General features: G+C 43.7%; 1 protein-coding gene across 4 annotated transcripts; it reads right to left on the bottom strand.

The window, feature by feature from the left end:
• Positions 1 to 383: 383 nt before the first annotated feature.
• On the bottom strand, positions 384 to 14,138 carry CCDC62 (coiled-coil domain containing 62). 4 transcript variants are annotated; one of them, XM_085592785.1, is made up of 13 exons: positions 14,077 to 14,138; positions 13,749 to 13,885; positions 13,300 to 13,492; positions 12,559 to 12,725; positions 12,181 to 12,282; positions 11,694 to 11,865; positions 11,508 to 11,609; positions 10,449 to 10,537; positions 9,561 to 9,661; positions 8,220 to 8,966; positions 5,058 to 5,223; positions 4,305 to 4,424; positions 384 to 569 (listed from the first exon to the last, which is right to left on the bottom strand). In XM_085592785.1, the coding sequence occupies exons 2-13, from the start codon at positions 13,782 to 13,784 to the stop codon at positions 528 to 530; spliced, it is 2,037 nt and encodes a 678-aa protein (XP_085448911.1). In that variant the 5' UTR covers positions 13,785 to 13,885; positions 14,077 to 14,138; the 3' UTR covers positions 384 to 527. The 4 variants fall into 4 exon arrangements, with proteins under 4 accessions (XP_085448911.1, XP_085448910.1, XP_085448912.1 ...); XM_085592784.1 differs by lacking the exon at positions 14,077 to 14,138 and having other exon boundaries at positions 13,749 to 14,004; XM_085592786.1 differs by lacking the exons at positions 12,559 to 12,725; positions 13,300 to 13,492; positions 14,077 to 14,138 and having other exon boundaries at positions 13,749 to 13,924.
• Between the last annotated feature and the right edge of the window lie 405 nt (positions 14,139 to 14,543).

Here is a 14,543-nt window from a genome sequence, read left to right as displayed (position 1 = left end):
CATACACACCTGATCCCATAGACTTTTGTTGGAAAACCAGCTCCTGAGTGTGGAAAGATGTTCTGCCCACCTTGAGGTTGACAGTTCTCCCATTTCAGCAACATCGGAGGCAGTTCCTGCTTACAACACTAATTAGGAACTTCCTATAAACATTATTCATCTCTCTCTACAAGGCAAGAAATCCAGAACAAAAACAATGTGCTAAAAAAAAAAAGGAGATTGCTTGGCTGTGTCATAGTCTATAAATATTTCTGAGCCACCATAAAAAAAAAAAAAAGAAAAATAGTTCCTATGTTGTAACAATTACACACTTCAGATTCTTAAAAAATAAGCTAGTGTTTAACCTGAGCTCTCAGCTGTAAAAATAGCTTTGTTAATCTTGGTGTAATTCTGTGTTTTATTTCAAGATAAAATGCATTCTTGCAGAGTCACATCTTCTTGCCACTTGTGAGTCTTTCAAACACTCAGGAGGAACCACAGGAAAAATATGAGGTAACTTTCTGTTGTAGCTGCTGGGTCAATGATCTTCAGTCCTCAGTATTACCTCTGTGTTGGAAACACTTTTTCCTCTGAAGAAAAAGGAAAAGATTTTAATGAAAAAAGCAGGAACATTTCCTCTGAAATATCTGAAGCAATCACACTTACGTGAATTTATTACACAAATTTTCACACTGCAAACAGAGTAAGAACATGGAGTAAAACTATAAAGAGGAAAAGGTAAACAAAGTACTTCACAGAAAGGCAACAGTCTCAGGGCCACCACTGGGGTGCTGGGAAATAAAACCTTTCCAGTTGGCTTTGAGGAAAGGAGTGATCTTTGTGCCCCAGGCCAGCCACTGAGTCACCGTTTATGAGCACTGGCACATGCTGCTGTGTCCAAAAAAGAAAATAGCCTTTTCCTACCTTCTCTCCTCCTGAGTTCTTCAACTCCCCCCACCCCTCCAACCTCTCTCTTAGAGGCAAAACAACTGACTGATGAGAATAGCTAAATTACTGGCAGCTAGGGAGGAAATTGCCCTAATGTTTGCCAGTGCACCTGCCCTCAAATGAGTTTCAAAGCAATTTAAAACCAAACAAACACAACCAAAATCAATTCAATCACTTCTGTATATGAAACTGCACAAATGTTTGGTTATTTCTGAGCCTGCTCTGCTTCAGATCTAACTGATCACAGTGATTCGTTGCTTTTTAACACAGAAAGAAAATGAAAATTATGTATTAGCCAGTGACTTGGAGAACCACTCATTCTTGTCATGGATCTGCAGTGGATTGTGGCATGTTTGTTCCACCAGCTCTTTCTCACTTGAGGCAAATGTGATTATTTCTGTAGGCTCAGCGTGCTCTCCCCACTCTGCTGCCTCAGCACGGGGCTCAGCACTTTTGGGGATTTGCTCCTGAAGCTTTGTAACATCAGTGGTTTCAGGATGAAAGTCACAGTGCTGGCTCCAACCTATAAAACCTCTGTCTGCTTTTACCTCAGGGCTCTTTTCAGGAAAGGAAGAGTTCTCTGTGCACAGGAACGTTACAGCAGAGGAAGGTTTGGCACTCGAGCTGCTCAGCATCCATCTCCCCCAGGTGCCCCATCAGCTGCACTCCACAGTCCCCACGGGCTCTCAGAGGAGTCTCAGTGACTCCAGGCTTAATGCAGAACCAGCAGAACATGAGTGCAGCCAGCCAGCCTGACTCCCCAGGGCACAAACAGCTCAGGGACTGCAGCTGGAATACCCAAGAGAGAACTGAGCAGCAGCTCCCCATGGGCTGGAGGCTGATCCACACCTGGAGTCACACAGTGTCACAGCCCAGCTGGCTCTGGGGTAACCTCCCTTTGCAGGCACGAGCCTGGGCTGTGTCAGCACTGAGAGGTTTCTCTTTTTTTGCCAGTTTTTCTCCTCATTGTTGCTGGTTCTTATTCAGTTTTGTGTGCTGTTCAGGATTTTAACCATATCTGGTTACTCTTTTGTCCTCAGAACCAGACAAGGTGGTGCCTACTGCAAGCATCCAATCCACAATAGGAGAACAAATAACCAGAGAGTGAGAAATTTCCTGACTCAGAAAGAAAAAAAACAATCTGCAGTGGGCAAGGCTGCTTTGGATATTCTGAAACAGCTCTATTCAATACATTTTATTTTTGGGGCTCTGAGCCCAAGAACAGTATCCTAAAACAGCCCTTGGCCTTGGCACTGGAAAAAACTTCCCAATCTCTCATTCAGCAATGTTCACATTCTTGATCCTGTTATCTGTAACACACAGAAGGGTTTTAACTACAATAAGGAGAGCACAGGTACTGGGGAATGAAGCTGTGAGATCTGACTGCCCCAAGGATGAGGAACACACTTCACAAAAGTTTAATTGTTTGACTAAAGGAACTACTTGCTGACTTAATATCTGTTTGCTGTTACAGTACTCACAGGAGTTTTATTGGAAATGCACTTAGAATCCTGTGCCAGGCCCATCTCAAAATCCATAAAGTGTATTAATATTGCAGATGCATTTATAAAGAGGGAAGCAAACAAAAAAAGATCAAGCTGAAAACAATTCTATGCTCAGGGAACATCACAGAGAAAAAAAAGGAAGCTTAGCATCTCTTTCTTCTGCAGCAGGTAACTGGCTTCTGTGAAGAGTTCCTGCAAGTTCTGTTGTTTCTATTGTAATGTAAAAATACTACATGGAAATCAAAGGACTCAGAGAATAAAATTTCCAGAGCTGCCAGGTTCAAGCTGGTGAGCAGCAGGGGTACAGCTCTTAATTCCCCCTTCTCCTCCCTGTCCCAGCAGGGCACAGAATCCAACATGTACCACTTCCCCCTGATTAAATTTTAAGGGCTGTATCACATATTTATTCTGTTCTAAAGCTCAGTTTAAAACAGCCCCAGGTAAGCCTGGTTTTAAGCACAGGTTAGCTGGCCTGGTTATGCATAGATTAACTCAAACATGCTTGACGAGTTTTTGCCCAGAACTTCTCTGAAAGTAGATCAAAGATTCCACAAATGTGGCTCAGGATTTGCTCCTGCCACTACACAGGAGTTTCCTTCATTTTATATCCACTAAAACTGAAGGAGAAGCCAATTTCCAAGCTCAAAAATGCAGCATCAGATCCTAAAGCAGAGTCATGGGCAGATGGAGGAGCTGAGCTGTGCTGTGACGTGCCAAGCAGTGAGCAGGAGCCAGACAGCTGATGGGGCTGGGCAAGAGCCACAAGCAAGCACTGTGTGCAGGGAGCTTTTCAGGAATCCTCCTACTCAGGAGCCTTTGCAAAAGACTAAACTGCTGCTGTCTTTGCCACTGAATGAAATCCTGCAGAGGAACTTCTGAACAGAATATCCTTTCAGTTTATGCAAACGCTGGCACACAACCTTTACAGTGAGGCCCAGCATAGCAAAGGGTTTATGGTTCTGAATGTTATAAAAATGGCTTTGTCTGTTCCTTACAGCAACGTTGTTCTGGTCAGGTTCATCCAAGGCTAAAAGAAGTGCAACTTTTTAGAGGGAGGTGAAATGTGTGAGGAAGAAGATGAGGGTTCAGCACTGCTCTGAAACCAGGAGCCTAAATCCTCCCTTTGGGATATACCCCAGTACAAGTGTGCTCATTGCTAGGGACAAAAGGTACAATGTCCTTGTCAAACAAGGTAGAAATTCTTATGGATATTTACCCACTAAACAAGTGACCCTTTCTCTGATTACTTGTGCTGCCCAAATACTCAACAGGAACTTTATCAGCACTTGTGCTCATAAAATAAACTGCCATGACAGCTACATACAGGTTCTTTTCTTTGACCACTGAATATATTCTCTGATCCTGCTATGAAGGAGCTAAAACTACTAACACACAAGAACTCTGCCTTTATTTAAGCTGAGTTTCTGGTTTAAATTCACACCCAAAGTATCCTATATATTCCCTACACTGCCCTCCTTTCCATGAATAAAATAATAAACCAGTTCTGACTGCAAGTCTCTGGGACAGCAAAGCAGTGAGTGTGTGCTGAGCCTGAGAAATCATCTAATTTGCTTCAAGTCAAAAAAGATCAGTGTTCACTTTTTTCTAGACCTCCTGCAGCTTGCCCCAAAATGACTTCTGCCTTCCATCTGTTCAGACACAAGCAGGAGTCAAATCCTGTCATGACCTTGAGCAGCCAAACAGAATCCTATAAAAAATTCAAGCACTAAGGCAAGCAGGAATTGTCTCTTCACAACCAATATCCTCCTCACGCTTTGCTAATGCAGTGCAAGCCAAGCATAAGGGAAAGGATCAGTATTCCCAATCAGTATTCCTGAGGCCTCAGCCTTGTCCTGGGAGAGCAGTCTGTACCTTACTCATGTTGTTGGTCTTGGGAATGCTTGTGTGGAGAAGGCTGAGCTCCAGATCAGTCAGCATCTGTCGGGACTGGGCCAACGAGCGCTCCAGCTTCCAGAACAGGGAACTGGTGCCCTGCAGGACACAGAGAAGGAGCCAAAGTTATGGAAGGATCTTTTTTTTTTTTTTTGGAGGATTTCAAAGAATTATAACACACCAAGAATCAGCATTTTGAAATGTTTCTGTTCAAAATACTGCAAAGTAACAGACTCAAACTGCTGGTGTTCCTAATAAACACAGAGCTCTTTCCTAATGCCATTTTAAACAGATTTCCACATGTGGGTATATTAACCACTCACAAGAGAAGTACTTAAGGGATAAAAGGAGAGAATAAAGTCATGAGACAGAGGGAAAACCAAGTAGAACAGGAAAGAAACAATATCCAATAGCTTCTGATAACTGCATCCACGTGTACCCAGATATTTAGTGGAATTACCAATTAGCCAGCATCCATTTTCCTCAAGCTTTTCATTCCAAAGTCTTATTCACTTTAAAAAAACTCATATTTATGTTGTCCAAGACCTACTGCGGCAACAAGGAGCTATTTTGAAAAAATGCATGTTATCACCTTTGCCATAAGCCTGCTGTCTCATCATTTGAGTACCCAGTTCTTCCATGCCTGGAGGCATTTGCATTCCTATCATCAGTCTTAATTCCTCATAATTCCCCTCAAAATCAGTCAAGGACACTGTGCAATAAGATACTGACTGTGTTCATGCAGTATCTCTTTGCTGGTTTAGTCACTGCCAGGTCACTGATGTCCAGAGGGGAATCTTCATCAGAGAATTTCCCAGAACTTTGGGTCATGTTGGTCTTAGAGGATGTCAATGGAGGAGAAGTCAAGCAGAGGGAATTCAGATTCACGTTTTCTTCACTGTTAAAAAACAAAAATCAAGACATTGGCAGAAGCAGCATCACCATCCTTTTTAAACTTTCAAGGGAAAATCATGGCACAACATAAATAACTTTGGGCCCTGAGCCAAGGACACCAAGAAGCCTGGGAGGTTACCCTGTTCCTCAGAGCATTGCCATGTTTAACAGCTTCCCTAGATCAGCTTCATCCTCTGAGCACAAGGGTTTGACATTCAACCAGTCTCAACCAGCTCCATGACCATGTGCTTGAGTGTGTATTTAACTTTGCAAGGAGCACACAAAGGGAAAACTTTGCTCTTCCCAATACTCTGCTAGTCGCTCTCCTCTCACCCTCAAATCCCTTTCTGGTTCTAATCAACCATTAGGCAAATTAATATTTGTAGGTGTACCTTTCAAGGGAATTTCACAGTGTTTTACAGTCACCATCTCAGTTCAGAGATCACAGGAGAGCTTTCCCAAAGAGGCTCGAGTTTATTTATTTTTAAATGTAGGAGCAAACCATATTCATCAACACAACAGAAGCAGACTGCTAGCCCTGCCTGGACTGGCAAATAATGAAAAAAAAAAAGTGTATTTTATAACAAATATCCTTTTTGAATTGATGGCATTTCAGTAGATGCTCTTTAGATACTTATTTTGGTGTGACAATGCATTCCATACCTGACAAGACTGTTAAAAATAGGTGTATTTTTAACTGACATTCAATCTAGGAAAAAGCCCTCATGAGAGTTACCAGCTCATGAGTGTCTGCTGTGTCCCATTTCACTTCTCCCATAAAACACTGGGATAAAACAGGCTCTTTTAAGAGAGAAAAGCTCACGTCTGTGTTTCTGACAAGGAAAGGTTCTGTGGAGGTGTGAGGGAACAAGCAGCCTGGAACAGGGATGTGAGGAGATGAGCAGGGCCTGTCCTGGAAAACACACAGGTTTGATTTTGAGGCAGGGAAGTGGCTCAGAAATGGGTGGTTTAGTCCAGCCCAGGCAGACTCAACAAGTACCTGCTGATGCTCCATCTGTAAAATGAGAATTGAGATAAAAATCCAAAGGCAGCAAACGTTGGCCCAACATAAATGAAGTCACCAAGTCAGAGCACACAGAAATGATTCCTGCACTCTGGGATTTCACAATCCCCTCTGCCATTGGGGAAGGCATTTGACTGTTAACAGCCTCCTTGTTGGCTGTTCCAGAACTCAGGAACTCATGGCAAAAATATTTGCTGGGATGACAGGGAGGTGCCAGCACCCTTCCCTAAACACAAGCTACATCATCAGCACTCTGAAAGCAGCGGTGGAAAACTGGAGGATCCAGATCCAAGTCCCAGGAGGAATGTTGTGCTGGTCTCTGCCATTAATCCCTTCACAGAAGCAATGCTCCTGCCTTCCTCCCATTTAGGGGTGAGGATTTATTGCCTGCCAAATCCGAGTCAGCAAAGGCTGGAGAGCAGAGAGTCAGAGATTTGCACTGAGTCAATCCATCTCCAATTAGCAGGGCCCCAGGACCAAATGTGGGCATCAAGAAAACTGGAGAGCTCAGCAGCAAATCCCACAGCTCCCCCCTAACTGGAGGATATCTTCTAGCTGCACTGCCCAGGTTGAATTTGTTCCTTTTCCCCTTAAAATTCATTCAAGGACAAGACAAATAGGGCAAGACAAAAAGTGAGAGCAGCTTTCCTGATGCAGCCTCAAAAGGGATTTGGAGGGATTGCAGCGGGTCATTGGTGCTGCTGGGGGAGTTGATAAGGAAGGTCAGGGTAGACAGAAGGGGAGTGGAGTCTTTCCAATGATTTATAGGCAGTGGAAACTAGAGAGAGCCCACATGGAGAGTGAAGCTCAGCTAAGGCACGTGGGAATGTGCCAGCATCCAGCATTCTTTTGCAGTGGCTGCCCATTCACCTTGTTTCTGAACAGGTCTGCCCCACTGCAGCAACAATTACTACAATATTTCTGTTTCAAAAGCCACACAGAATGAAAGCATCCATACATCAGATCTTTCCATTCCATAACATTAATCTGTTTGGATGCTGGGCAGCTTGCTGGCAAACACTGTGAGCAGGTTTAAACAGCTGTTCATTTACTGTGCTTGTCAAACCACCAGCTGGAAGGCTCCTCTCCTCTGGCTAAAAAACAGCTGTGAAATCGTTGTGAAACTTCAAAAATCCTTCTAAAATAGAGCTGGGTAAATCAATTTTTTTGAACAGAAATAGAGGAACCAACAGAACAAATCCACAGCAAGTCCCAGCTCTGAATGCCTTTGCTTATCCAGGCACAAAGCCACCTCTGTAAATGCAGAGCAGGTTTTTTATCTCAGAGACATTCCAACATCACTGAGGCACCTGGGTCTTCTTCTGACACTTCTCACCATTAGAAACCTCACCCTGCTCGTCCCCAACCACATGTCCTTCTCCTCCCACAGCACAAACAGAAGGATAGAGTCCCATGAGCTGGAGAGTGGACAGATTGCTGTCCTTTAAATCTTGCCATCTAATTTCTTGCCCTGACAGAGGCAACAGCCTGTGCTCAGAGCTGTGTTCTACATTCTTGCCCAGCCAAGATGTGATTTCTCAGTAGAAATAAAACAGTCACTAAAGCATCACACAAAACTTGCATCTGTTTCTTGCCTTACAGAAACATCACTGTAGAAGTCCAGCTCTGTCCAGAACATATTTTACCCATCAGAGTTATGAGCAACACCTGGGATTTCAAAAAATTGTAAGATTTTCTCAATTAGTTTATTTGGCTAAGTTATATGCTATTGCAGCTTCTCCTGCCCACACAGCTCTCGGGGATAAGAGAGGAGAAAAAAATAAATGCATAAAAATAGAATCACAACACTTTAAGAGCTATTTTTATTTTAAATTTCTTACTTTTCAGGTTGAAAAACTATATTTAAAACAGCACTTACTCTAAAAATAGCTTGAGATAATACTGAGAGCTTATATACCTAAGTTTCTACGCAAGTCTAGCTTATGCTTATTTCTTAAAGGCAACAAACTCATAACCTTTTTGAGCAGGTACATTTCATCTCTTGTGCAGTCTCCAAACAGCTGTCATCTCTTCCATGGTGCGTATCTCCATCTCTGTTTTTGGGTTTGAAAATCTCCAGCCACTCCAGATCTGAGAGTGGCTTCCACCGTGTATCTTTATTTACAATGAAGTTATTAATACCGGAATCAGAGTCAGACTTGCAAGTCGCAGGAGTCTCTCTGCTTTTTTGGCCAGACTCAGTGTCAGATCTCTCTTCCCAGGTTTTGTTTGCATTATCAGTTTTGTCAGACGTGCTGCTGCTCTGGATTAAAGTGCTTTGCAAATCTACACGAGATTTGATTTTAAGCCAACGATCATATGAAGGCAACGACACCTCAAAGGTTTTCTCGTCTCTGCTTTTCACTCCATTCTCTTCAACTTCCCTGTTTCTCAATGGCTTTGTGTTGTTTACCTCATGAAATTTTTCACTGTCTAGCTCATCAAAGCTTGATGCAACATCCTGCTTTTCTCCTTCTTCCACAGGCAGGGCCAAGCCTTTCACAGCTTTTTGACACTGGTTTAACAATGCTGAGGTAGTTTCCTCCAAGTCTGAGGCATTCAGTGACTGTCTATTATCTACTTCACATATCTCAGGAGTGGGTTTTACCCTACTTGCTGGAACTGGTGCAGTTCCACACTCCTCGCACATCCTGTGGCTGCCCTCAGTCCTACCCTTGTCTGTCTCGCTGGAGCTTTCAGAGGCAGGGAGTGTGGCCCCTGAGCTACAACGGCACGACAAAAACAAGTCAGAAACACTGCAGGTGAAGAGCATCCCCAAGTGCACTCCTAAAGCTCTACAGAACACACACTGCTGCCACGGTTCTGCAGCAGCTTACACACCGCCAGGCAGCTGTATCCTGCCAAAACCCCACAGAAAATCTGCCCAGATTTGGCTGTTAACTTTTCAAAATCAGTCCAGGAGTTCCCTCATGTTTTAATCACAGTATGGTGATCCTGTCTGAACCTCCAGGGTGTGCACCAATTCTCTAAGTTTAGTTCCTAAAATAAACGTTACTTTTTAAATAAAAGTAGCAGGGAGCCAGGTTAACACCCCTACCACCAGACTAGTTCACTTTCTAAAAAAAATCATGAGCTGTCTGGCCTGCTACAAAACTTGGTCTGTGATTGATGTTCATGGTCTCTCCTGACCAAATAAAATACAGGGTACTTGACAGCTTCACTGGATGTTTGTGGTCAACTCCAGCAAAGCCATCCTGAGCCAGCACACACCCCTGTTAGGGTGTTAGCTGGGGCTGAACAGTGAAGTCTCTCTTTGAGGACATACTATTTAAGAAAAAAAATTAAAATGTCTTTACCTCCTTCCACTTGATGTATTTTCATGTTTTTGCCTGGAGTCCTGAGAGCTATCAAAGTTGACATGAAGGAAGTGCAAGTCCCGCTGCTGTTTTACACAGACCTGTTAGAGGCAGTGGGGGGAACTGGTGAACGTCTGGGTGCAGGAACATCAGCAGGTACTACCACAGTGCTTGTCTTCCAAAAACATCCTCAAAATGTTTTTATAAACCAATGCCTATGGTCAAATTATTGACAAAGACTTCCAAATCTAAGAGGACATCTCTGCATGTATTTAGGAAAATAATGTTTTGCAACAATAAACAGGATTTTTATTAGATTAGAATATTCTTCTAAGACGGAACCACACTGAACAATAAATATATCATTACTGTTACCTGATATTTAATACATGTTGTTATTACGTTATTCACAGCTACAAAATTACAGGACATGGATTATGATCATGGGATTTGGCTTTTACTGCAGGGGATTTTTTGTGAAGCTAATGAAGAAGGTAACTACCCATCAATTATTTGCAATTAAAAAGTGGAACATGCTTTGAGAACCTCAGCTGAGAGCAGGTGAACACACAGGGTTTAGGTTGTGAAAAACAGACCTGCCAGGACACTGTGTCCCTTACTCAGCTGAGTTCACCTTGGGCAGGTGTGCAATCCCAATCCTGCTGCCCTTCACGTGACTTCCCAAGACTGGAAGCACCATGGGCTTTTCAGCTTAACCCCAAATGAAATAAATCAACATTCTACAGGGATCCCAGCAAGCCACAAACAGATTTTTAGGTGTTCCTTAATTAATAATATCTATCTAACTTTTTACACTGCTCCACACAGGTCTGATGTTCCTGAAAATGTTCCTCTGACCTCGGAGCAGAAACACAATCAGGGCTGTACCTGCCGCAAACTGGACAATTCTTTTTCAATCCGCAGTTGCTTAGACTTGGCAAACTGAAAAAGTTGGTCCTTTCTCTGTGCTTCTTCCACTGTTTCAAAAGATAATAATTATTTTTATTACTTCAGGTGAATAGACACAAAGCAAGTGCATTGCTAATGCTGTGTCTGTAGCAGTAGGAGGTGGTACTGAAACAAAACAGAAGCAGTTTCTTAAGATCAACAGATAAAAAGAGCACAAAACCCACAAGAAAACAAAAAAAAAAATCAAGTATTTTCCTTGGACTTTTCCTCAGCACCTGGCTTCATTTTACTAGCAGCAATACTGTGCTTTGCTGACTGATTTATTTAACGTTTTCAGAAAGGAAAAGAGAAAAGGGAAAGGGAAAAGGGGAAAAAAAAAGGAAAGCATAAAGGAAATTCAGTTAACTAATTTTAATTCATGCACATAGAGAGAAGTGCAGCAAAACAATACCCTATTTTTTTTGTTTTAAAATAATGAGACATGGCATCAATATCTGACAAAGGTCAAATAGCAGACTAAAAATGATAGGCAAGGAAATTATCTCACAGCAGAGAACACCTTTGGCCACCTAATCTTTCAAGGTCTCTGTGGTTATCCCCAAGAATACTGCAGTGACCTTTCCTATCCACTGCAGCACCAGATGTTCTTCCACCAAAAACCAAAGGTATTATGGAGAGCAAGATACAGTTTACCAAGTCCTGCATATTAAATCAGCCTAAACCAATTCCATTATCTAAAGAAAGCAACAGAGAAGAGAAGGTCTCAACATTTTCAGGAGAGAGTCCCCCAAGCCACTCACTCCTCCACTTGTGTAATCCCCTTGGTGAATTTGTGCTTTCTCAAGACTTTATAAAGTGTCCCTGCAGAAGCCCCAGATATTGCTTCATAGAAGAATGGCACACAAGGGATATACTTTTATTAAACTGCAAGGAAGGCAGGTAACAAGCTGCCTCCTTCACAGATACCAGTGAATTGCTGCCCAGAACTCCCTGAGCTGTTGAAAGCCAAGGCATGAAAGGCCAGCTGCCCACCCTCACCTGCCAGTATCAGCTCACTCCTCAAGCAGCCATTTTCTTGTTTCAGGTGACTGATTTCTTCCTGGTTCTTACTGCTTTCTTTCATCTTTTCAGAGAGGATATCTGCAAAACAAAATGTAGCATTTCCCAGAGTGAAAAGGAATCTGCTGGCCTACACTTAATTAGGTGCCCAGCAGAAACATTTACCTTTCAGTGTATTTACGTGACACATGAAATCATTCAGTGTCAGCTTGAGGTCTGGCTGCTCTCTACTGTGATTGATGTCAGCAGACTTTGCTGTATGCAGTGCATTCTCCAATGTTTTAAATATAGATTTAACCTCGCTAATCTGATCGGTTGTTTCAAGTAAGGCCTTATCCTGAAATAGGAAACACAATGAATTCTTATTTTTTATATCATGGATGGGTTTGGACAAAACAACAATACATCCTTCTGCAGTTGTTAAAGTGACCCACAGACTTCCTTCTGAGCTTTTGAGGGAAAAAAAACCCACCCAAATGAAATCTTGGAAACAAGCTTGTTTGTGACAACAAACCATTTTTCTCTTCTCATACAAGCCTAAGAATTAACCATGAGTGAGATCACCAATGATAGAAGCCTTGTGGCAGAGTCACTAACAGTTGCACTGCAGCACATTTAGTGCCCATGAGCTGACAGATGTTACAGATGTTACCTTCATCTGAAGCATAGAGAGAAGCTCCTGTTCCCTCACTTGCAGCTGGCCTGTTTTAGCAGACAGTTCCAAAATTGAGCAGTGAAGACTCTGATTTTTCTCCTAGTGAACAGAAATAAGTGTCAGCTATTACTTCAGTGATTCAAAATTATTTTTTTCCCAGTAGATGCATCCACAACGTTATTTAAACGTTGTGGATGGCAATGTGGTATCCTGAGCAAATTGGAGAAAAGAAAACTGGAGTAAAAATTATTCCCCAACTTGCTTGTGATCAAGGGTTTTAATACCCTGCATGTCTGAGTTTTGAAATGTTACATTTCATCACAGGCATCCTGTAAATGCATGGACTACAAAACCAGACCATTACTCAACCCCTACCTCCAGAGCCTGGCAGCGACCAGATGAATCTGTTACTTTTTGAGTGAGCTCTTTAAACTTCTGTTGTGTGCTTTCAAGTGTTACCTTACTGTCATTATGCTGGGATTCTAATAACTTTAACTTTTTGGTTAGTGATTTTATAACTGCATTTTTCTCCTTCAGCTCCCCTGAAAAGGAAGGAGACAAAGTTATATGTGAGAGAACAGCTGAGAGGCTGTCATGCAATTTCTTAAATCTCAGAAATAATTTAACCCAGTGTTTTAAAATCACAGGATTCAGACCTGGATGCTTATGTTGCACACCATGAAGGATTCCCTGGCTACCCAGGTCAGATGGAACAGGAACTGCGTGGTGAGCTCTGTACTGAGACTGTTCAGAGCCACCAGGTGTTTGGGTGGTTTGTGTTTGTTCAGAGCTGTGCAGTGAAACCTCAGGGCACAAAGCTCACCAGCAGGTTGCAAATTTTCCTCTTCCCCCACATTTATTTAATCAGATTATTTTTTTTTAAGAATTCATAGAAGCAATTTAGACATTCGGACAAGAAAGAGTTATCTGAACATCACACCCCCTTCAAGATCACTTCAGCACCATGTGGAAGTTTAGATCCCAGAGAAACAATAAAATTTAAGGCTGAAGGGTAGGAAATGGTTCCTTATATGATGCAAAACTATTATTGAGGGGTTGAAGCACCTGAACATGCTTATAGGAGAAAAATCTCATTCTTTACATCACAACACTTACTAGTTAACATGCTGCATTGTTCTCCTAAAGTCAGTATTTTTTGGCGATCATCTTCCCAGGCCTGAATGTGTCTCTCATGCACTGCCACCATGTCATTGAGCTCCCTGTCACGATCTTTCAGTTCTGCAATTAACAGCTTGAGCTCCTGTCTCTGCCTCCTAATGATGCTGTTCTTTCGATCAGGGCTAAATGCCTACGAAAGGCGAGACACGGAATGCATTTCAACACAAGGGAAGTGACAAATTCTCTCGTAATAAACTCGCGGGGTTGATTTTTAGTTATGTTTATATTATAAATAGAGACCATTCCAAGAAGTTCCTTATGCTGGTGGCACCACCTGTGGCCCTTGACCGAACAAGGTGGTACCACCGGCGCCCCGTGACTCACGCCGGCAGCAGCGCCGTGAGCACAGAACAGAGCCGATTGTTAACGGCGCTTTCATCTTTTACCTGGGGCGAAGCAGAACTCTGTGGTGATGAACTCATAGGGGACTGGGGGCCAGAGCTCTGCCAGGCATTCGCGGAAGCGGGAAGGCTCCAGGGATGTCACGCTCAGCATCGGAGGCTCCCCGCGCTTCGCGCCGGCCCTGAGGGAGCACGGGCGGCGTTGGAGCGGCCGGGCCGGGGGCGCAGGCCTGAGGCGGGGCCCACCCCGGGAGCGACCCCACTCCCGGGCAGGGCTCCCGGGCAGGGCTCCCCCGCTGTCCCGCCCTTCCTAAGCGCAGGAGCCTCCCCTGCCCTCCGGCCCCCTCATGAGCCGCGGTGAGCCCCCGCTTACCCCCGGCCGCCCCGACCCACCGGCCCCGCCCGCCGTTGGAGGAAGCTCCGCCCCCCGCAGCCAAGCGGCCGCGGGTTCGAGTCCCGCGGCTGCCGCCTCACCCCGGGCCGCTGCTGGCGGGGCTGGAGCTGCTACAAAAATGTGATAATTGAGGAAGAACGAGCCGGAATGTTAAGGGTTGGAGGCAGCTTCCCTGTCCAGCATTAAATGGGAGGACTATAGTGGTGCAGGCAGCTCTTGAGAGACACTATTTGCAATGACAGGGATGGAGTTATCTCTACAGATACACCCATGGTATATAAATAGAAATCACTGTAAAAAGCAGCCGTACAGGAAGACAACAGAGAGTTTGACACATCACCCCCTTGGCTTTCAGCTCTGAGGTTCTGCAGTGACAGGAGCATGTCACTTCCAGGACTCTGCCACCAGGGAGCATTTCTTGTTATTAAATGGAACAATGAAACAAA

Source organism: Lonchura striata, chromosome 15 (assembly GCF_050655825.1).
Source record: "Lonchura striata isolate lonStrDom1 chromosome 15, ASM5065582v1, whole genome shotgun sequence".
NCBI classification, from domain to species: Eukaryota; Metazoa; Chordata; class Aves; order Passeriformes; family Estrildidae; genus Lonchura; species Lonchura striata.
This window is presented reverse-complemented; position numbering and strand designations above follow the sequence as displayed.

Coding starts and splice junctions, on each gene's coding strand:
- CCDC62 (XM_085592785.1), bottom strand. CDS start 13,784: ATGAGTTCATCACCACAGAGTTCTGCTTCGCCCCAG. Junction 13,493..13,748: donor AGAGTTCTGCTTCGCCCCAG/GTAAAAGATGAA, acceptor CGCCTTTCGTAG/GCATTTAGCCCTGATCGAAA. Junction 570..4,304: donor AGACCAACAACATGAGTAAG/GTACAGACTGCT, acceptor CTTTTTCTTCAG/AGGAAAAAGTGTTTCCAACA.